The following is a 22671-nucleotide window of genomic DNA, read 5'->3' as shown; positions in this document are numbered from 1 at the left end:
AAACAAACTGGAAATTAACTGATTATTTTTAAGCAAACCATGTCCTTCATAATTATTGGCCCTGGTGGTGTTTTTACTGCAAGGAAAGCGACACTACTCCGCTGTTGCCACAAGAGAGCGCACTTCTGAGTTTTTCAACATGAACAGTACAGTGAACTCACCTCTTTCCGTACATCCTAACCAGCTTTAGCAGCGTGAAATCATGTCTGCTCCTCTCAACTACAGCCCTGTTCACAAGCAACAGAAGTGAGAGTTGCACTGATTTAAATGAAAGTAAACTGAGGAAGCTGTGAGGCACTGGAGTGCGGGAGAGTGCCATCTTCACAGGCTGGCTGTTTTTAGCAGTTGGCTAACGTGAAGCAGCAAACTGATACTGTAGATCAAACAAGCACCCATTTCAGTTTAAACTGAGCTAAAAGGAAGATGTTCGCTGATGTTTGCTGTTCGTATTAAGCTGACACTGCTGAGAAACTAAACAGTTTAGCATGTGTAACCAGGTAGCCGAGCGCTCGTCACCAGGCAGCTAAAAATAATCTATTTCCTTTATGTATATTACAACAACGTCTGCCCTGCTTTTCTAGGTGGTAAAAACAGCTAATCGGAAACTCTCTCCAACTCTCCGGTGACAGGTTTGTGAAACATTCCACTGTTTGGAGAGTGTTTGTCATGTTCTGACCATAAAGGATAGTTTTAAATGATTGTTAACCACTCAGGAGCAAAAGATCAGCCTTCAAAGTTGAAAGAAAGAATTATTTGACATTTATCGCGATATGTATCAATATCAACTGAAATGAACATTGACTGTTTGGGAGGGGCTTGAAAACATCTGGATGACGGACAGTCCCTCAAGGCACCACACCATTTAACTGCGACTCAGAGGCTGTGATGCAATTATAAAACAATTATCGATGTATTTTTTTTCTATACAGCATTTCTATTTTCTCACTGTGTGGGGACTTTGGTACTTGGTAAAGCGAAGTATCTGTAATGAAACACAATTATTTTACCAATATCTTTTAATAATAAATCAAATGGAAGTGATGCGGCAACTGGACTGAACAGCTCTCATTCACTGCTCTTGTTTGGAGCAGACGAGACGCTGCTGCCACTCATCTGTGATAAAATGCGCTGTTAAATTCAAATAAGACCCAGTGACCGTGGACGTCCATGCAGCACGTTACAGCTGTCCTGCGTGTTTTCTTTCATGTTTTTTTTTTTTTGTAACTTTGGTTTTGGTATCGTTGTTGGGAGGGATGTCGCTGTGTCAGTAAAATATCTTTGGGACCGGATGCTGAATCTTGGCTCCAAAGTGTCCAACATAGCGCGACTGCCCTGGTTCTGAGAACTGGCATGCAGACTGCAGGTCACACAGCCTGAAAGTAGTAGTAGCTACCAAAAGGCAAAAAGAGATTCAAGATGGATATCTGGAGGTAAATAGACTTATTCGCATTTATAAGCAGTGCAGTTGGTTTCCTGGAAAGTTACACCTGCAAAGAGAGACTGTCAAACACTTAAACGTTGTGAAATTGGAGTTTAAGGTGGAACTCGATCAAGAAACTGGAGAATAAGAAGTGAATTTAGCCTCATAAATCAGTTGAACGTTGAGAGACAATTTACAAGAAACTGATCTACTCTTGAGGAAAACAGCTATAGCTAAAGCGTAAGGCAGAGCAAAGTAAGACTGTGCTTTTAGCCTATACATCCTAGACATCAGCACACACTGAGGCATACTAGACATTAAATGGTGTAGCTCCCAAGATGGTTTGGTTTTTATTGAAAGGACAAAATGGCTCTTCTTAATATTTGGGTTGTGACTCCTGACCTGACCTGGCTTTTAATGCAGACGGTGACGATCGGATTTCTCGCTCATCCAGTTGTGTTTTGGTTGTTTGACATCACAGAGTCTCTGGGTCTGGGTCCATCATCAGAGTCCACTGCACTTCCGCACTTCCAAGTTCCGCCTTTTGCGGAAAATCGATTTTTGACATTTGTAAACTGATTCCGAATCGTTCACGTCCACATCATGATGAATCTAAGAATCGATTTTTCCCGCACCTCTATGCCCGAGCCATGCATGCTCTGAACGATGAAGCTGGGGCTGCAGGAGTGAAGCCCATATAGTTGTTTCTGCCATGAAAACGTTACCCAAACAAACTGAACGAGGGTGAGGAACTTCAGATCAAAACTTCAGATCAGTGTGTGCTTCAAAGATCACCATGACAAAGTCATAAACGATGAACATGGGGAAACACTGGTTAATTAGAATTCCAGGTGGAAGGTAGGCAAGGTCTTAATTACAGGCTGTCAGGAAGAGAGAAGACAACAAGCAATAGCAGGAGCAGTGGTTCAAAGCCATTAAGCCGGCGAAGCGCTCTGAGGAACATTTGGAATGAGTGCCTGTTCCAGACCTTCAGGGACGTCGTTGGCTAACGAAGATAATACCTTTTTTACCTCCCACGCTTTAAGCAATTTACAAATGCACAAAGGTTGACTCTCTCCCTGAGGAAATTAAAAAGTTCTTCAAAGCTTACCTGGCCTTGACTTCGCTTCTGCACAACCAGGGAACAGCCTTATTATTCCCACCACATTCATTACTACAGGATTAACTCTTTTTTCATAGCATCAGTCAACGGACAAATGTGTGGTCTACAGTGGCGGACAAAGTAGACACCCCCAAGGTGAAATATTACTCCAATAAAGTAATATTAAGTATAAAGTAAAAGTACTAAAAGAGTAATTATGGCTCTGATGTCCTGTTATCATTTTTATAACAAGACTCGCTTCATGAACTCATTTTAGGTGAAAATCCTCCAGTGTCTCTCTTGGTAAACAAGTCTTTTAATAGAATGTCATTAATTAGTGACGCTGACGTCTATTAAAATGATCATAAGCACAAAACACTGAAGGTAAACAGTTTCCATCAGGGAGAACCGAGTGGCTGATTCTGAATAACATTTGTTAAGAATGTACACTGCTTAGTCCTCTTCCTATTCTTTCTGCACGATCGAATGAAAAGGAAATTCTACATGTTTTTCCTGTCGATGTCAAACACCTCGGCTATGAACTCAAATTCTACCAACACAGCAAAAGTGAGATTTTTCTATAAGGCCTCAGCTTTGAATGGCACATGCTGTGAAAGGCAGAGCTTGAAATCGCTCATTTAACAGCGCTTTAACGGTGATTACACATTAAAACAGTGAACTGGTAATTACAGCTTCCTGAAGGAACTGAGGAAAAGCAAATACATGCAGCTGTGAGCGCTCGGGCTCAGCGCTAACACATCCTGAGTGATGGAGCTCATAAAGATGTCTGTGTGCCGCCGAGCAGGACGGTGCTCCTCGTGGGCGTCAAATTTAAGCAAAGTTTTAAAAGAGCTCTTCTGCGAGAGAACCAACCGAGCACACCCATGTTTGGGCAGGAAACGTGTCTATGGAACTGCATCTGAGGAATATTTAAACGAGGTTTACTTTGCATCTCAATCGGATTTTGTCTTCCCCTGTTCCCTTGCCACCTGTTTTGTCTACGTCGCTATGTGATTGCATCAACTGCTTGCAAAACACAGCTAAAAAGCTTTTTTTTCAACCCTCTTAATTACGGTCTGGGCTAAAAAGCACACAAAATGCCTTGATGGGCTTGAACTACGAACAAGGAAAGGCCTCAGGGAGCAGACGGAATGCCAGGGTGATGTCAATTACATGTTTATCAGCATCAGAGCAGCCGTATCATCAGTTTCATTCAAATGACAGCTTAAAATAAAGTTGTGGATGCACATATGCTAAGGTCACCGATTTACAAGGCAGGGTCATCCCATGTCAAATGACTCTGGACTGGTCACAGATCTTGGATTGCATAAGGTGCAAAACACGCAGCCTATACGGCATGGGCACGTCCTTAAAGCATAACCTGGTGATTATGTATATTAGGCTTTATACGGTCACCTGGCCCAGCCTTCAATGTCCTGCCTTAAAGTTGCTTAGGCAGATATCATGGACAGAAAAATCAGCTGCTGACCTCAGGCTCACTTTAGAGACTTGAAGACTGGACATTCTATATTATGCTCTTTTCCTAAACCAGAATCTCTCCTCCTTCTGGGTTTAACGTTTTTTTTTTCAAGCAAAAAGTAGGACGATAAATTAACAGCTGGGGAAAGAGCCTTTTCTTATAAAGCCCCCAAACTCTGGAATGATCTTCCAGAAAATGGTCGGGACTCAGACACAGTCTCAATCTTGAAATCTAGGCTGTAAACTCACTTGTTCAGTTTAGCTTTTGGTAGTTAATGTTCCCCCTTAGACAAAGGCAGCAGATCCAGGGGTCCATGGACACAGGGAATTATAGTAAACTGAGATGCTGGTGCTGTCGTCCCGCTGCTGCATGCAGTCACTCAGGTTTGTGGACGGTGGAGTTTTAGTTTAGTTTTAGTTAAGCTGTCAGTCAGATCTTCCGGAGTCATTAGCCACACTCTGGAAATGTCCGCATTCCCTGTTTTACATACAAACAGAATAAAACTAATTCCATCTCTCTACCTTTTTCCGAGTAAACAACTGCACACCTGTCCAGCTGGACACTGAAGGACGACTGACTGTCGAGCTCTCCTGCTACCCGCTTCAGACCAGCTGCCCACTCCCCAGCTACCGCCATCTGCCTTGGACTAGCTGCACACCCTACATTGAAGTTCTCATGGACTCCTGGCTATTACTACTACTAATACTACAGCTATTAATATTAGTAGTATAATAACTCTGTAGGTAGTTTGACCAGAGGAGGATGGGTCCCCCCCTTGTGAGCCTTGGTTCATCCCAAGGTTTCTTCCTCAGCTCTGAGGGAGGTTCTCCTTGCCACCGTCGCCCCTGGCTTGCTCACCTGGAGGTTTTACATTCATGCTAAAACTGTCTTTACTGAAATTCTGTGAAGCTGCTTTGTGACAACATCAGTTGTAAAAAGCGCTACAAATAAATTTGATTTGATTCGAACAGATGAAATGATCAGGAAGCCTTCTAAACGTCTGGTAGCATAGTATCTGTGGAGAAAACACAGTGGAGACTGTGTCTCCAGTCCAGTCTGTGAAATTTGTCCAACTGTAATAGTAACAAGGCTGCTAGTGAGAAGAGATGGCATTTAATTCTCCATCAGTTAGTCACCTGTTATACAGGGTCTCAAAAAAACTGGACATTTTGTAGTCTAATAACAGCCAATTCTCCCTCAAATGTTCTCAAAAAAAACACAAAATGGGTAAAATCTAACCAAATTAAATGTTTAATGTTTTATTCAGGTTGACGAATGGCATTTACTAGAGATAAAAAGGCACTGTGTGTTAGAATACACTCGAACACAGTCAAACAAGAGTGTCCAGAAAATTTCAATAAAAATGCACCAGCTGGAAAATTTGGCACGAAAAATTCAAAGAGGATTGCTGTCTGTGTAGGTCAAAGGGATCTAGACAACAACCAGTATCGGAAGATTTCATCAATCAGGATCAGGAACATTTGTGTGAAGCCCCAGAAAGTCTGTAAGAGCAGCATCTCTGGAAAAAGAATCCTCGTACGACACTTTGGCGTGACGTAAGGAAACGCTTGCGAATGCCACCCTATAAGCTGCAGCTCGTTCAAGTGAAATCGGTTATAAAATCTACATCCCTCTGAATTTCTTGCTCGAAATTTGATAATCTTGTTCAATAATGAAGCTTATTTAATTTTGTTTGCCGAGGACATGCAGTTACTCAGATATTCACATCTCAAATGTCAATTTTTGTAAAAAAATGTGTAAACAACGTTCTGTGTTTAATGCTTTTTTTATAATTTCCTGTTTTGAAAGAGTGAAACTTGTTACAAGCAGGTAAACACACTTATGCAGCATGATTCACAAAGATTCATCTGATTTCAAAGCGCCATATCGAGGCATCTAGGAAACAATCACAATCCAATTGTAAGAGGGGGTCATAGAGTTTCTGACTGGCTCCCTTCAGTCTGAGAGGAGATGAGACCCCTGAGCAGAAAGCGTTCTGTGTTCTCCACTTCAATAAGAGTGAATCCATCATAACTGTGCAGCGTGATTTTCATGGGCAGTGAAGCTCCAACAGCTCAGAGCGTTCGTCGATGGTTCCACAGCAGTGGATGATCTCCGAAATTGCACTGAAAGAGCCGTGAGTGCAGCGACGCCCGACACGCTCAATCCAGTATGGGATGAGTTTGACTGTGGTGTTGATGTCCGTACAGCTGGAGGAGGTTCAGACTGAGACAGAGACACTGCTCATTTAAACCATTTACAGTTCACTGCATTGATCTGTAACGATTTACAGGTGAAATTAATCATTTTGAAAATGGATCAGTCTTTCGAATCGCGCTGTATAACTTGTGAGCAAGTTCTTACCTTAATTTATCATCCCTCCCTCGGTACCACTTTACTAAGCAGTTATAAAGAGCTGTTAATCTAATGAATATAAATGTGACAAAGTAAAATCAAAATCTGAAGACCGACAGTATAAATGAACAGGAGTTCACTGTTAAACAAACAACAAGTCACTGTTACCCTTTTTATTTGCGCGTTTTAAATGCTTAGAATTGATTTTAAGGCCTTTGAGAAAATCAATAATAAGCATTAGAACCATTCACAAACCATTTGTAAGTGTAGTCATATTTTCAAGTGGTACCAATCCCTCTCACTATTGGCACTGCAAGATTTTGGACTAAAATATCTGAATTAAAAACTCTGCTACAGGCTTAATTTGAACCACCACCTCTTTCAGCAGCAGTGGCCATCGTCCCGCATTCAGCCAGAGCGGTTTGGTGGAATAGATTCTGCCTATAGCCTCTTATTCTCCAGGGTGTATTTTGGTTTGTCCATCTGAATTTTTGTGTCACTATACGCTTACAATTTACTGCTGAAAAAATCTCAGATGCTGTTTGTGTTATTTTATAAAAGTAATGTTTACAGAGCAGATCACTGAAGAGACGCCGCCTGTTTATAGTTTATAGCCCAGATTTGGGGAAAAACGGCTCGACTTTCAGTAGAAAAACAAACTGAGTTCAGCTTCTTTTATTATAAGGGTTTAAAATGACATCACCATCTATTTGACTGGAGAGAAGAGTTACAGCCTCACACGACGCCCAGATTCTGAATGTAGCTTATGAAATATGAACGTTATGAAGAATATGACCAAGTGCGTTTTGGAACCACCGGTGGTCTCAAGGAGTTGAAGAGGTTAAAGGAGACTAATAATCTTACTGCTGCAACACAACTGATAAATATCAACTACCAGCTCTGATCAACAGCGAGCCAAGAGTGACCATCACATAAAAACAAAAAGAAAAAAGCAAAGAGCTTCTTCACTGAAAAACGTCTATGGTAATTAAAACATGCTGTGGCATCTGAACATATAGGCTAAACAAAACAGCAGAAGCAAGAAAACATGAAGGGTAAAATATGTTCCATCATTCGGAAGCAGAAAATGCCAAAATGGTGGAAAAGCTCAATTCGCCAAATCACCCGTCTTTTTTTTTTTCCTTTCTTTAAGAATAACCCACTTCCGCTGCCACTGGGACCAATTTGCAGAGATCTGATGTCCATCACTGCAGATCACAGCATACAGCAACAAAGTACTCCTTTGTAATGCCGTGACGCCCAAACTGCTCAACGTCCAACTTTCCTCGTCTGAAACAATGCAACACTGAGGCCATTCAGAATGAACTGCCATTAAAATGAAAATAAAATAAATTATAATGCACTTCAGCCTTTGCCACTGGTTATTTTTTGGTTTTATCTGTCCAGCGTGTGAGAGGCTGTATCCTACTTTTCTCTATGTTTGACACCCGTCTTCTGTGCTTCAGTTCTACGAAAAGGCTGGAAGCAAACAAAGCAGCGTTTGAGCAACTTCTTCACCGTCCTGCTGGTGAGTAAGCAGACAACGACGACTCGGTGCTGTAACACAGCAGACTTCACCTAAAATCAAGTGAAGACACTATTCCACACTGTATTTCTGCTTAACTTGACAAAATGATTACTTCAGTTTGCCTTTACATGACAATCACACCTAGGGATGGGCGATTCGTTGAAAAGTAATCAAAACCGACATTCAGAACCTCTAACCCATGAAAAACGTGATGGTTAATTCGATTTTTTAAAATTCTGTTAATCCTTTCTCCACTCTGTGTTCATGTACTGGACCCTTAAAACTTACTACTGCACGAGGTCACGTGACTCTGCCATGCCCACTCTGCAACATGGAAGCTAAAGCTATGTTCACTCAGCAGGTAAAAGTGGCCCAAACCTGATTCTCTCACCAAACTTGGCTCAGATTATCTTTTAAATGTGATCTGTATGTGACAGTCCGAACAGATCAGCTCCTAAACTGACCCGCTTGAGCGTCACGCTGCTTCACGGCTCATCCAGAGATAAACAATCACAACCGCCAACGAACGCCAGTCGCTACCGGAAGATCAGCCTCATCTTCACCAGCATCACAGAAGCCATCATGAAGCTTCACTAACCGACAGCTGGGCTCATCACCCAGAATGTGTTTGAGCCGTAAAAAGGGCGCAGTCACTTCTTCGGTTCGCGTCCTCGGATTCTTTAAGCTTTGCATTCTGACTTCTAACTGTTCTTTGACGCTGAAGCCTTGTTCTCCTGCGGCTGCGTTTGGACATTTCTACAGAAATCTCTTTAAACACGGAGGGTTTGGGACAAGTCTCTTCAATATTTGTACTGAAATATCACCACAAATGATTGAGTCTCAGCAGAGAGAAATTATGATGAATGTTGAGTTGGACTGACGTAAAAGCCGTGTGAAATTCTGATCTGGCTGTCGAGAGAATATATATATATATATATATATATATATATATATATATATATATATATATATAGAACATATTTACAGTATAAACCTTGCGAGTGAACTACAAGGGCAAAAAACAAAGTAATTGTTCATTAATCGTGACCAAGGTCAAATATTCAGTTACCCGTGATACTGATTTGAGGTTATATCGCCCAGCACTAATTACACCTGCACAATAGACAAAATACACTGTTGTATCACTGTTGGATATTTTCCTTATAAGCTAACAGACACAGGTGTAATCAGATGTTCCTCCTTCCTATAAAAATATTCACTCACCCATCCAAATCACTGAATTCAGGTGTTCCAGTCACTTCCATGGCCACAGGTGTATAAAACCAAGCTCCTAGGTCTGCAGACTGCTTCTACAAACATTAGTGAAAGAATGGGTGGCTCTCAGGAGCTCAGTGAATTCCAGCATGGTAACGTGTTCGGACACCACCTGTGCAAGTGTCCAGTCATGAAATTTCCTCACTACTAAATATTCCACAGTCAACTGTCAGTGGGATTATAACAAAGTGGAAGTGATTGGGAACAACAACAACTCAGCCACGAAGTGGTCGGCCACGTAAAATGACAGAGCAGGGTCAGCGGATGCTGAGGCGCATAGGGTGCAGAGGTTGGCAACTTTCTGCAGAGTCAATCACTACAGACCTCCAAACTTCATGTGGACTTCAGATCAGCTCAAGAACAGCATAGAGAGCTTCATGGAATGGGTTTCCATGGCCGAGCAGCTGCATCCAAGCCTTACATCACCAAGCACAATGCAAAGTGTGGAATGCAGTGGTGTAAAGCGCCGCCAATGGACTCTAGAGCAGTGGAGACATGTTCTCTGGAGCGACCAATCACGCTTCTCCATCTGGGTTTGGCGGTTGCCAGGTACTTGTCTGACTGCATTGTGCCAAGTGTAAAGTTTGGTGTGGAAGAAATTGACTGGCCTGAGTCCTGATCTCAACCTGATAGAACACCTTTGGGATGAATTAGAGCGGAGACTGAGAGCCAGGCCTTCCCGTCCAACATCAGTGTCTGACCTCACAAATGAACTTCTGTTTTTATAATTAAACCATATTAAACCCTATGGATTAAGAATGGGATCTCACTCAAGTTCATATGTGTGTGATGCTAAACGAGCGAATACTTTAGGAAATATAGTGTATATTCCAAGGAAAATTCTCAGCATTTTCCACACAGCTTAAGTGCCCCTATGGTTTGGATGAGTTGTCCAGTTATGAAAAATAATACTTCATGGTTCCCCACAGGCATCCGTTACTGAACTCCAGAATCTCTGCTACAACCAAAGAAAATGCCTTACATGTAAAGCACATGGATGTGGATTGAACTCACTCATATTTAGCAGTGTAATGTTTGTCCACAAGAGGGCACTACGAGCACCCAAGACACTTATGTGCGTCATTTAGAGAAACCAGCTACAAAACTACACCAGCAGGATCTCATGAACGCACGTTTGCAGTCACAACCTTTCAAAAAGAGAGGATTATAAACATGTTGAGTTAGTCAATTCAGGACTCCAGACAAAAAAATATCTTGAGGTGCCGCTGGCCAATAGCTTTCTCCAAGCGCCAAACAATAATGTATGCAGGAAATTTTCAACACACCTCAGGTCAGCCCTATGATTGAAAGGGAAACTCCACCGACTTTTCAAAATTTCTGCATAATTAACCTCTTATTCTCCAGGGTGTGTTTTGGCTTGTCCATCTGAATTTACATGACCAAATCATCAAATTATTCAGTAACTGCATGAAATAAATGTAATTTTACTTTATTTATTAATAATTTTTTGTAAAAGCTCCCCTCAGATTAACAGAACATGTGTTTTATGATCCACACATATCACTATATGCTTACAATTTACTGCTGAAAGCCAAAAATCTCAGACACTGTTTGTGTTATTTTATGAAAAAGTAATGTTTACAGAGCAGATCACTGAAGAGACGACGTCTGTTTACAGTTTATAGCCCAGATTTGGGGAAAAACTGGTTGATTTTCAGTAGAAAAACAATGAGTTCAACTTTTATTATACACCCGGCCTTTTTAAATAAAATAAAATGGAATAATTTGACTAAAGACAAGTCACAGTTTTTTTTTCCTGTAAAAATGACTTTTATAAAATAACACAAAGAGCATCTGAGATTTTTGGCTTTCAGCAGTAAAGTGTAAGCATATGGCAATATGTATAAATCATAAAGCACATTTATGTTAATTTGAGGGAACCAAAAACACCCGCAAAAATTTACATTTATTTCATGCAGATACTGAATACTTTGCCTTACGATTTGGGCGTGTAAATTCAGATGGAAAAACCTAGATATACCCACTTGCACAAGAAAATAGTTTGTCGATTATTTTCATCTATCACCCAGTACTATCAGAGCAAACAGTAACACAGAGGGCTCATTTGCATATTGCAGCTCTCATTTGCATACTGCAGCCTTCTGCGAGATCAGTGCTGCAAAGGCCAATATTGGGATTATATAGGCGATACACAGGCAATACACAGTGAGGCCCCAATAACATTGGATTCCTAGGAGGCAAAGAATAGTCATCAGCACTCAAAGGATAGCCATCAGTGCTCCGACATGCTGGCACAACAATCCGAGTCGCCTACTTGCAGCTCAGGAGGGAAAAAAAAGCTCCAGCGTAAGCTTGACGTTTGACGGACGTCTCGCGGGGACAAGCGTGAGTATTTTCACTGACATCTGCAGCAAGGACAGAATTGTATATTCAGGAATGCCAGCCCGCGCACTCGGCCTGCCCCACTACAAGGATCTCATTATCCGGCTGCAGCTTCAGTTCGAGGGCTGGATGAAGTCCAGGGAGCAGGAGGGAAAACAATGTCAAAGAGGCGCCTTTTCCATAGGTTTACAGCACAGCCGCAGTCCGGGCCACTTGGACTTGGACCAGAGCAGCAGCATACACAACAAAACTCAAACAGAACTTTTACAGCATACCTGAAAACTGAACACACATTTTTGGGCCAAACATTCATGGCTACTACTAACTAGTGAGATTTTCATCTCATGCAAGTTACAGACTTTTGCAATGCAATGCATTCTTAGTGCTAAACATTTGAGCAATATTAGTTCCTATAATAGTTCAATACTAGTTCCTATTTCTGAGCAATATTAGTTCCTATAATAGTTCAATACTAGTTCCTATTTCTGAGCAATATTAGTTCCTATAATAGTTCAATAATAGTTCCTATTTCAGTGCCTCTTTTGCTCGTGGGTGTATTTTGGCTTTTCCGTCTGAATGTACACACTTAAATCATAAAGTAAATTATTCAGTAACTGCATGAAATAAACAGACATTTTTGTCTGCTTTTCGTAAAAGTTCCCCCAAATTAACATAACCGTGTTTTATGATTTACACACATCACTACATGCTTACAACTTACTGCCAAAAAAATCTCAGACGCTCCTTGTCTTTTCATAAAAGTAATTTTTACAGAACAGATGACTGAAGAGACGCCATCTGAGATCCAGTTTACAGCTCAGATTTGTAAAAAAATAATGGGTCGACTTTCTGCTTCTTGTATTATAAAGTTTTAAATCTACGTCACCCATCAATTTGACTGGAAAGAAGACAGTTACAGCCTCACTCGATCCCCAGCTTCTGAATGAAGCATATAAAATATGAAAGTGTGCAATAGAAAATGTCTACCCCGTCCACTTTAACAGCTCTTTGCTAAAGAGCAAGTCGGTTCCAAAAGACTTGTAGTTAACAAAAAGGAAAAACTCGGGCACAGCGGCACAAATAGGCCACATGAGTCGCACTTCACTTTCCCCAATTCGGTAGGAAAGTGGTGTGAAGAAAGGAAACTTATTTAGACCAGAAACATTCCCAAAGCAGAAGAAACCACTGCATCAGCAGCAAGTCCTCACACAAGGCCTGAATCACTTGGAGAAAAATGCTGACCTCCAGTGGCAGCATCAGCCGTCTCTGAAAGGAAGCTACTCAGAGTGATACACTACAATGTACAGCTCAGCTGAGAGGAGGACTTAACAATAAAAACCAGCCAAAACCTTCTGGCTCAATATGCCTTGAACAGCTCATTTGCAGCTGGTAATTAGTTTCACGCTGTGATAGCCTCTTATTCTCCAGGGTAGATTTTGGTTTGTCCATCTGAATTTATGTGACCAAATCATAAGTGAAATTATTCAGTAACTGCATGAAATAAATGTAGATTTTTATTTGATTTGTTTTTTTCCCCCCTAAGCCCTTCAAATTAACACAACATGTGTTTTATGATCACAACAACCTCTCTCTCAATGTCAACAAGACCAAGGAGCTCAGAGTGCACTTCAGGAAGCAAGAGAGAGTGCACACCCCCCATCACCATCAACAAAGCCACAGTAGAGAGGCTCAGGAGTGAACACACCACACGGGGGGTAAAGAAGGCACAACAGCGCCTCTTTCACCTCAGGTGGCTGAAGAGGTTTGGCATGAACCCCGGCATCCTCAGAACATTCTACACACGTACTGTGGAGAGCGTTCTAACAGCTCCACCACCACCTGGTATGGAAACTGTACTGCCATTGAGCGGAAAGCTCTGCAGAGGGTGGTGTGGACAGCCCAGCACATCACCGGGGTCCAGCTCCCAAACCTCCTGGATTTATATACCAGCCACTGACTGAGGAAGACCAGGAGGATTCTGAAGTACCCAAGCCACTGTCTGTTTTCACAGCTGCCGAGCAGGAGGAGGCACAGAAGCATAAAGTCCAGAACCAGCCGGTTCCGAGACAGAGTTTCTTCCCCGGGCCATCAGGCTGCGGTATACAGGCCTGTCACTGCACCTCTGAGTCATGATGATCTCCATGGACAATCCACACGTCAAGGGCAGTCATGGGCTGGAGGTTAGGGAACTGGCCCTGTGACCGGAAGGTCGCCAGTTCGATCCCCAGTGCCGACAGTCCATGACTGAGGTGTCCTTGAGCAAGACACCTAACCCCCAATTGCTCCGTGGGCTGGCCACTGCTCGGGCCAAGTATGCTCATTGCCCCTAGTGTGTGTGTATATTCACTAGTGTGTATGTGGCGTTTCGCTTCATGGATGGGTTAAATGCAGAGGTGAAATTTCCCCATTTGTGGGATTAAAAAAGTATCACTTAATCCACACCTTCAGACTCACTCTGATCCTCCGCACCTTCAATCTAGCAAATCTGCACTTGTACAAGATGTCAGTCTCTATGTATATCTTCTATCCATATCCTGTACAATCTAGAAGATTCTAAATCAGTGTTCTGTGCCTGAGAACCTGCATCTCATTATCTCCCTCAAACTAACTGCACATATGGAATGTGAACAGCAGCACATTTCATAGTTTTATTCCAGAACTTATTACTGTAACTCTACATTGGAATAGTGCAATACTAGTGTACATTGCGTATATGTGTATATTCAGAGTCAGTGTGTGTATATACACTCACAGTCCTCTTTATTAGGTACACCTTGCTAGTAAAAGGTTGGACCCCCTTTTGCCTTCAGAACTGCCTTAATTCTTCGTGGCATACTTTCAACAAGGTGTTGGAAACATTCCTCAGAGATTTTGGTTGGTTATTTGAGTTACTGTTGCCTTTCTATCACCTGGAACCAGTCTGCCCATTCTCCTCTGACCTCTCACATCAACAAGGCATTTTCGTCCAAACAACTGCGGCTCACTGGATATTTTCTCTTTTTCAGACCGTTCTCTGTAAACCCTAGAGATACGCACCTAAGATTTTCACTTACTTTCCACCTGTGTAATTGTGATGTGACAAACGTGATTTGATTTGACATGTTGTCAATCAACCACCAGGTGTTGTGTGTGTGTTTTTTTACACAACTTTACCAGCCTTTTGTTGCTGCCGTCCCAATTTTTGGAACATGCTGCTGGCATCAAATTCAAAATAAAACAAATTCAAATTTTTTTAAATATTAAAAAAAAAAACACCAAAATATATTAGTTTCAACATCTGATATGTTGTCTTCATACTATTCTTAATTAAATATAGAGTTTAAACGATGTGCACATCATTGCATTTTGTTTTTATTTACATTTTGCACAGCGTCCCAACTGTTTGGGAAATTGGGGTGTGTATTAGCAGCATTGCATAGTGTCTACATGTAATACCATTTAACTTCAAAGCCAATGTGCTGAGGATCTGAGAACTTTAATCCTGTCCAGGTCTGAGGAACATGAAAGACTTTCCATATTACACACACACACACACACATTTTATTTATATATATATATATATATATATATATATATATATATATATATATATATATATATATATATATATATATATATATATATATATATATATATATACACACACATACACACACACACACACACACGCGCTGCTCAAACAAATAAAGGGAACAGTTAAACAACACAATATAACTCCATGTAAATCAAACTTCTGTGAAATCAAACTGTCCACTTAGGAAGCAACACTGATTGACAATCAATGTCACAGCTGTTGCGCAGATAGAATAGATAACAGGTGAAAATTATTGGTAATTAGCAAGACACACTCAATAAAGGAGTGGCTCTGCAGGTGGGACCACAGACCACTTCTCAGTACCTTTCTGCTTTCTGGCTGATGTTTTGGTCACTTTTGAATGTTGGTGGTGCTTTCACACTCGTGGTAGCATGAGACGGACTCTACACCCCACACAAGTGGCTCAGGTAGTGCAGCTCATCCAGGATGGCACATCAATGCGAGCTGTGGCAAGAAGGTTTGCTGTGTCTGTCAGCGTAGTGTCCAGAGGCGCTACCAGGAGACAGGCCAGTACACCAGGAGACGTGGAGGAGGCCGTAGGAGGGCAACAACCCAGCAGCAGGACCGCTACCTCCGGCTTTGTGCAAGGAGGAACAGGAGGAGAACTGCCAGAGCCCTGCAAAATGACCTCCAGCAGGCCACAAATGTGCATGTGCCTGCACAAACGGTTAGAAACCCACTCCATGTGGATGATATGAGGGCCCGACGTCCACAGATGGGGATGTGCTCACAGCCCAACACCGTGCAGGATATGTGGCATTTGCCAGAGAACACCAGGATTGGCAAATTTGCCACTGGCGCCCTGTGCTCTTCACAGATGAAAGCAGGTTCACACTGAGCACATGAGACAGACAGGATAGAGTCTGGAGACGCCGTGGAGAGCGATCTGCTGCCTGCAACATCCTTCAGCATGATCGGTTTGGCAGTGGGTCAGTAATGGTGTAGGGTGGCATTTCTTTGGAGGGCCACACAGCCCTCCATGTGCTCGCCAGAGGTAGCCTGACTGCCATTAGGTACCGAGATGAGATCCTCAGGCCCCTTGTGAGACCATATGCTGGTGCGGTTGGCCCTGGGTTCCTCCTAATGCAGGACAATGCTAGACCTCATGTGGCTGGAGTGTGTCAGCAGTTCCTGCAAGATGAAGGCATTGAAGCTATGGACTGGCCCGCCCGTTCCCCAGACCTGAATCCTATTGAGCACATCTGGGACATCATCTCTCGCTCCATCCACCAACGCCATGTTGCACCACAGACTGTCCAGGAGTTGGCGGATGCTTTAGTCCAGGTCTGGGAGGAGATCCCTCAGGAGGCCATCCACCACCTCATCAGGAGCATGCCCAGGCGTGGTAGGGAGGTCATACAGGCACATGGAGGCCACACAATACTGAGCCTCATTTTGACTTGTTTTAAGGACATTACATCAAAGTTGGATCAGCCCGTCGTGTGTTTTTCCACTTTAATTTTGTGTGTGACTCCAAATCCAGGCCTGCATTGGTTAATAAATTTGATTTCCATTGATGATTTTTGTGTGATTTTGTTGTCAGCACATTCAACTTTGTACAGAACAAAGTATTCAATGAGAATATTTCATTCATTCAGATCTAGGATGTGTTATTTGAGTGTTCCCTTTATTTTTTTGAGCAGTGTATATATATATATATATATATACATACATATATACATATATATATATATATATATATATATATATACATACATATATACATATATATATATATATATATATATATATATATATATATATATATATATATATATATACACACACACACACACACACACTAAATAATATATTCAGTGTCCTAAATGGGGTCCCTGGCACAGATGAGCTAAAGAAAGAAGTTTATGTATTACCTTGTTTACTTATCTTGTTGTTACAACGAAATGTAATTTCTCCATTAATATTGTACCTCTGTAAAGCATACCTCAGAAGAAAAAAAAAAGAAAAAAAAAAAGTGCCCATTCTCGGCTTCCTGCTTCCCTGAGGTGTCAACATGACGTGACATGCAGACCAGAAACACTGAGTCATCCATCAACACAGGGAAGATGTCATAACACACAAATGATCTGTGAAATTATGATATTATATATCACAGACGTTTATCAAATAAGGCAAGAAGGTTCAAACAGATGGAGCTGGAATAAACCCAGCCGAGAAAGGACACCAGTGTACTGGACACCAGGTCACGATAGGACTGAAATCGCATTTTAAGACCATTTTCAAAAGGCAAGAGCCGCAATTTTTTCAATTAAAGCCTAAACTCTTACAAAAGATCACCAACCTTCTCAAAAAAAAGATACTTCTTCAGTAAAGACAGTAAAGTCTATATACAACCTCATTTCCAAAAAAGTTGGGACGATGTGCAAAATGCATATAAAAATAAAATGGAAATGATGATATTTAATTGAAAATAAGACAGCATATCAAATGTTGAAACTGAGAAATGTCGCGTGGCCGGAACTCACTGTTGTATAAAACTACATTAACAATACAGCTGTGGTTGTGATGACAACACATGGAGGCCTGGTTGCCTCTGATTGGTCTAACCCACCGACAGGCCTTTCACAAACTCCTATTGGGTTCAGTTCCCCTCTTTAAACTTCATACTTTCTTTTAAAATGGTTCTTCAAGGGTTCTTTAGTAAAGACAATGGTTCTACGTAGAACCCTAAGGACTCGACAACCCTTTTGCATTCATAAAAAGTTCTCTGCGTGGTGAAATGGTTCTTCAGATTGATGGAGAATGTTGTATGTGGTTCTATATAGAACCTTTTTGAAAAGAGTTCTCTACAGGACCAAACTGCTCTTCTGCTGTTATTAGCTTAACATCAACAAGCAACAAAGTAACAGTACTGACCCTGTTTGATCCTATACAGAACCATATACAGCACGTTCTCCAATCTGAAGAACCATTTACTAACTAACTAGATTTTTTTTTAAGTGTGTCGGCTATAATTAAAGGAAATTGCAGCTTTTGTGATTTAAAAATAGTGAAAATTGTCTTAAATTTTGATATGAAAACAACTGATCTTTCAGCACTCATCTCAAGTATCCCTAAAACCACCAGGAGGTCAAGACTGAGGTGCAAGCCAGTCAAGTTCTTCCACACCAAACTCGCTCATCCATGTCTTTATGGACCTGCTTTGTGCACTGTTGCGCAGTCTTGTTGGAACAGGAAGGGGCCGTCCCCAAACTGTTCCCACAAAGTTGGGAGCATGAAATTGTCCAAAATCTCTTGGTGCTGAAGCATTAAGAGTTCCTTTCACTGAACTAAGGGGCCGAGCCCAACTCCTGAAAAACAACCCGACACCATAATCCCCCCCCCCCACCAAACTTTACACTTGGCACAATGCAGTCAGACAAGTAGCGTTCTCCTTGGAGCTGCCAAACCCAGTCCATCAGATTGCCAGACGGTGAAGCATGATTGGTCACTCCAGAGAACACGTCTCCACTGCTCTAGAGTCCAGTGGCGGCGCTTAACACCACTGCATTCCATGCTTTGCATTGTGCTTGGTGATATAAGGCTTGGATGCAGCTGCTCGGCCATGGAAACCCATTCAGTGAAGCTCTCTATGCTGTTCTTGAGCTGATCTGAAGGCCACATGAAGTTTAGAGGTCTGCAGAAAATTGACTCTGCAGAAAGTTGGCGACCTCTGTGCACTATGCGCCTCAGCTAGGGATGCACCGGTCCGATATGAGGATCGGATATTGGTCCCGATATTAACAAAATTAGCTGGATTGGGTATTGGATAATTAGGTCGATCCATGAGACCGAGCCTTTCACTTTAATTTGTTTGCGACGCATGCTACGCCACGTGTGCAGCAGAGAGAGCAGAAATGCTTGTTTTCATGAAAAGAAAAGAAGAAAAAAAAAAAAACATGCCACTGCTGCTTAAGTGAGCATTCAGGGCAACCACAGGCTTTGCGTGGTGTGAGACGGCACTAAATGTTTATATGTTGACAATGTTTGATTACTGCTGGAATGTTTGACCAAGTTACTTATTTATTATCTGTATTTTACTGATACATTTGAATTATTTACATATATTTTAAGAAGTTTGACTCCTTTTTTATTTTGAATCTGAATGATGTGTCAAGGCCCTGCATGAATGTTTTATTTTAGTGACAAATTAATGGCAATTTACTGCAATTATATCTGTGTTAATTTGTTATATTTTGTTTTATAAAGTTAGTAAAGTAATATTTAACTCAATCCTGATGCCTTAAGCCTCTCCCACACGGTGAGGTATACGGTTTATTAATTCAACAATGGTGTTGGACTGGCATCGGGTATCAACTGATACGCAAAGTTTGGTATCGGAACTGAAAAAGTCGGATCGATGCATCCCTAGCCTCAGCATCTGTTTACGTGGCCGACCACTTCGTGGCTGAATTGCTGTCGTTCCCAATCGCTTCCACTTTGTTATAATCCCACTGACAGTTGACTGTGGAATATTTAGTAGTGAGGAAATTTCACGACTGGACTTGTTGCACAGGTGCCGTCTGATCACGGCACCACGCTGGAATTCACTGAGCTCCTGAGAGTGACCCATTCTTTCACTAATGTTTGTAGAAGCAGTCTGCAGACCTAGGGGCTTGGTTTGATACACCTGTGGCCATGGAAGTGACTGGAACACCTGGATTCAGTGATTTGGATGGGTGACTGAACACTTTTGGAAATAAACTGTATATAGCACATTTGTGAAAAGGGTTGGATATAGCACCAAAACGTTCTATTGTTACAAGTCTGACATCCTAACAATAGTATAACCCTTTTCGGTCCTTTCCAGAACCCTATACAACACATTCTCCATTAGTCTTAGGAACCATTTCACCATGCAAAGAACTTTTTAAGCATGCAAATGGGTCGTTCAGTGTTCTTGGTTCTATATAGAGTGACTGTGTTTCCCAAATAACCATCTGTTTAAATAACCTTTTTAAGACTGGAGGCTATAATTAAAAATAACTGCAGCTTTTGCTTAAATTTGGTCTTAAATTCCGATTTCGATATAAAAATGATTGGTCTTTCAGTCCAAATGGACATGTCTTTTAATTACAAGGCACTGACCACTGATGTGAAATTGATGCCTGCAATGTAGTCCTGTGACCCGACACTCCCAGCCAAGCCATCCAGAACATTCTCACATCTCACACAAAGCACATTTTCAGAAGGTATTCATTACATAACAAACCTTTCAATGAGTCACAGTCATAAATTCCCCTCAACACAATGCTGGTCAAATCCTGTCTAAAGCCTGCTGAAATGTAATAAAACTAGTTCTGACTTCATCCACCGTACTTACTGTTTACCAGCAGTGGACGAATTACACAAACCATGTTCCTGAGTTAAAGTAGTAAAATATTACTCCAGTAAATGTAGAAGTTCCTCCCTTTAGACCTCCACTTGAGTAAAAGTACTAAAGTATTTACCTTCAAATGTACTTAAGTATCAAAAGTAAAAGTACTAAAAGAGTAATTATGGCTCTGATGTCCTGTTATCATTTTATAACAAGACTCGCTTCATGAACTCATTTTAGGTGAAAATCCTCCAGTGTCTCTCTTGGTAAACCAGTCTTTTAATAGAACGTCATTAATTAGTGACGCTGACGTCTATTAAAATGATCATAAGCACAAAACACTGAAGGTAAACAGTTTCCATCAGGGAGAACCGAGTGGCTCTGAAATCACTTTTTACACACAAGCAAAGTTTCAGTTTCAGATTTATTTACAACTTAGTTCCAAGTTTCAGTTTAATAAAAACTGGCTTTAAACTCAGGATCACAAATGAGCTCCTTCACTATGTTGATCTGTAGGCCTCTGTTCATAAACATAAACCAGCCCAAACTAATTTACTATAAAATGAAATGGTGTTTGTATAAATTCAGAAAAAAGCCGCGTCAGTCTCGACTGCATATGTGGACATATTTCTATATTGTGCTCTATTTACACAAAGTTAGGTTAGTTCATCATTTATGTTGAACAGACTCTCCCAAAATTTTACGCTGCTGCTCTGACGTTGAACCGTGTGCTGCACTGGGTCAGTATGACCAACAGGTCAAAACCAGCTCTAAACAAAGTGACCGCTGTGCCCTGATTGGTGCTCTTGCTTTGCGCTTCTTTCGTTTTGACATGTTACGTTTTTATACACACAGAAACCAAAAGGAACGACAGATTTCTCAAAATGTAGTGGAGGAAAAAGTCAGATATTAGACTTTGAAATGTAGTGGAGTGAAAGTAAAAAGTCGCCCAGAAAAACTTCAGTACAGATACACGAAAAAAGTACTTAAGTACAGAAACTAAATGCAGTAATAAACCAGTCAATAACCAGATCAATATAGTAAAGGAAACTCATTTGTGAATTTAAAGCCAGTTTTTATTAAACTTAAACTTGGAACTAAGTGGAATCAAGTTAATTAATCATTCAGTATTTTTACTTTTGATACTCAAGTACATTTGAAGGTAAATACTTTAGTACTTTTACTCAAAGTGGAGGTCTAAAGGGAGAAACTTCTACTTTTACTACTTTAACTGAAAAACATGGTTTTTGTACTTCGTCCAGCACTGATAAGTTAATAAACTGTTTTCTTAATGAATTAATTAAAATATGAAAATGCCAAATTTAGCTGTTTAGCTAATTAGCTACCACACACCCACTATCAAGCCAGCTGTCCAGTTAGCCAGCCAGCTAACGCCCGGCCTCAAATAGGTCGCACTATTTAACTGTTTTCCAGCTTAGAGAAACGGGATGTTCATCAATTAGACGGGTTTTATCGGAGACCAAGTTCTAGATAACGTTAGATGAACGCCTTCGAGCTAAAACTCAGCCAACTAACTAAGTTCGCTAGTAAAATTTACTGTTATGTAACTAACGGTGTTTATTCAGCACTAAAATAGCCCAAGCCCGGCGAGGGGAACGGAGCTGGTGTGGTGCTGGCGGCGTTTTTATTCGTTTAACCGAAAAAAAACTGAAGTTTTTATTTCCCGGACTCGAGCTCAGTCAGTTAGCCGGCATGCTAACGCCGCTAGCGGCCCGGGACCGGAGCGCGGCTGGACTCACAGTAATAAGCCACGACGGGGTCGCGCTTCTCGTGCTCCTGCGCCGTCCGTATGTGGTGCTGGATCGCCTTCAGCTGCCCCGGGATCGCCATCGTCCTGACCAGAGACCGGACAAAACACTGGACACAAACAAAGATGACAAGCGTTCGGGGACGAGTCTGTTCCGCGTTCCGAGCGCGGTCGAGCCGGTAGCGCCCCCGCCAGACGCGGAGCTTAAAGAGCGACGCGGGTTCCTCGTCTCTCAGATGGGCGTCAGGGCACGACGGCGTTTAGAGCCACTGTTCATAAAAAAAAGGCGTAATATTTCCAGAAAAAAGGCGGAATGTTTAGAAAATAAAGTCTTAATATTTCAATAAAAAGGCATAAATTTTGAAAATAATATCATAATAATTTGAGAATAAAATGGTAATATTTAAAGAGAAAAATCAAAATATTTCGCGTATAAAATCATAATTTTTCAGAATAATGTCGCAATA

The 22671-nt window shown here is 41.4% G+C and overlaps 1 protein-coding gene across 1 annotated transcript in view; it reads right to left on the bottom strand.

Moving 5' to 3' along the window:
- The window catches only part of vta1 (vesicle (multivesicular body) trafficking 1), a 59771-nt gene extending 37383 nt beyond the window's left edge, over window positions 1–22388 (bottom strand). The window contains exon 1 of the mRNA XM_017701071.2: window positions 22197–22388. Coding sequence (XP_017556560.2) covers window positions 22197–22287 — 91 coding nt within the window. The 5' untranslated portion in view covers window positions 22288–22388. The remainder of the gene's footprint in view (window positions 1–22196) is intronic.
- Window positions 22389–22671: the final 283 nt, after the last annotated feature.

This window comes from Pygocentrus nattereri, chromosome 4 (genome assembly GCF_015220715.1).
Source record: "Pygocentrus nattereri isolate fPygNat1 chromosome 4, fPygNat1.pri, whole genome shotgun sequence".
NCBI lineage: Eukaryota > Metazoa > Chordata > Actinopteri > Characiformes > Serrasalmidae > Pygocentrus > Pygocentrus nattereri.
The sequence above is the reverse complement of the archived record's forward strand: the minus strand, read 5'-3'. Positions and strand labels throughout refer to the sequence as shown.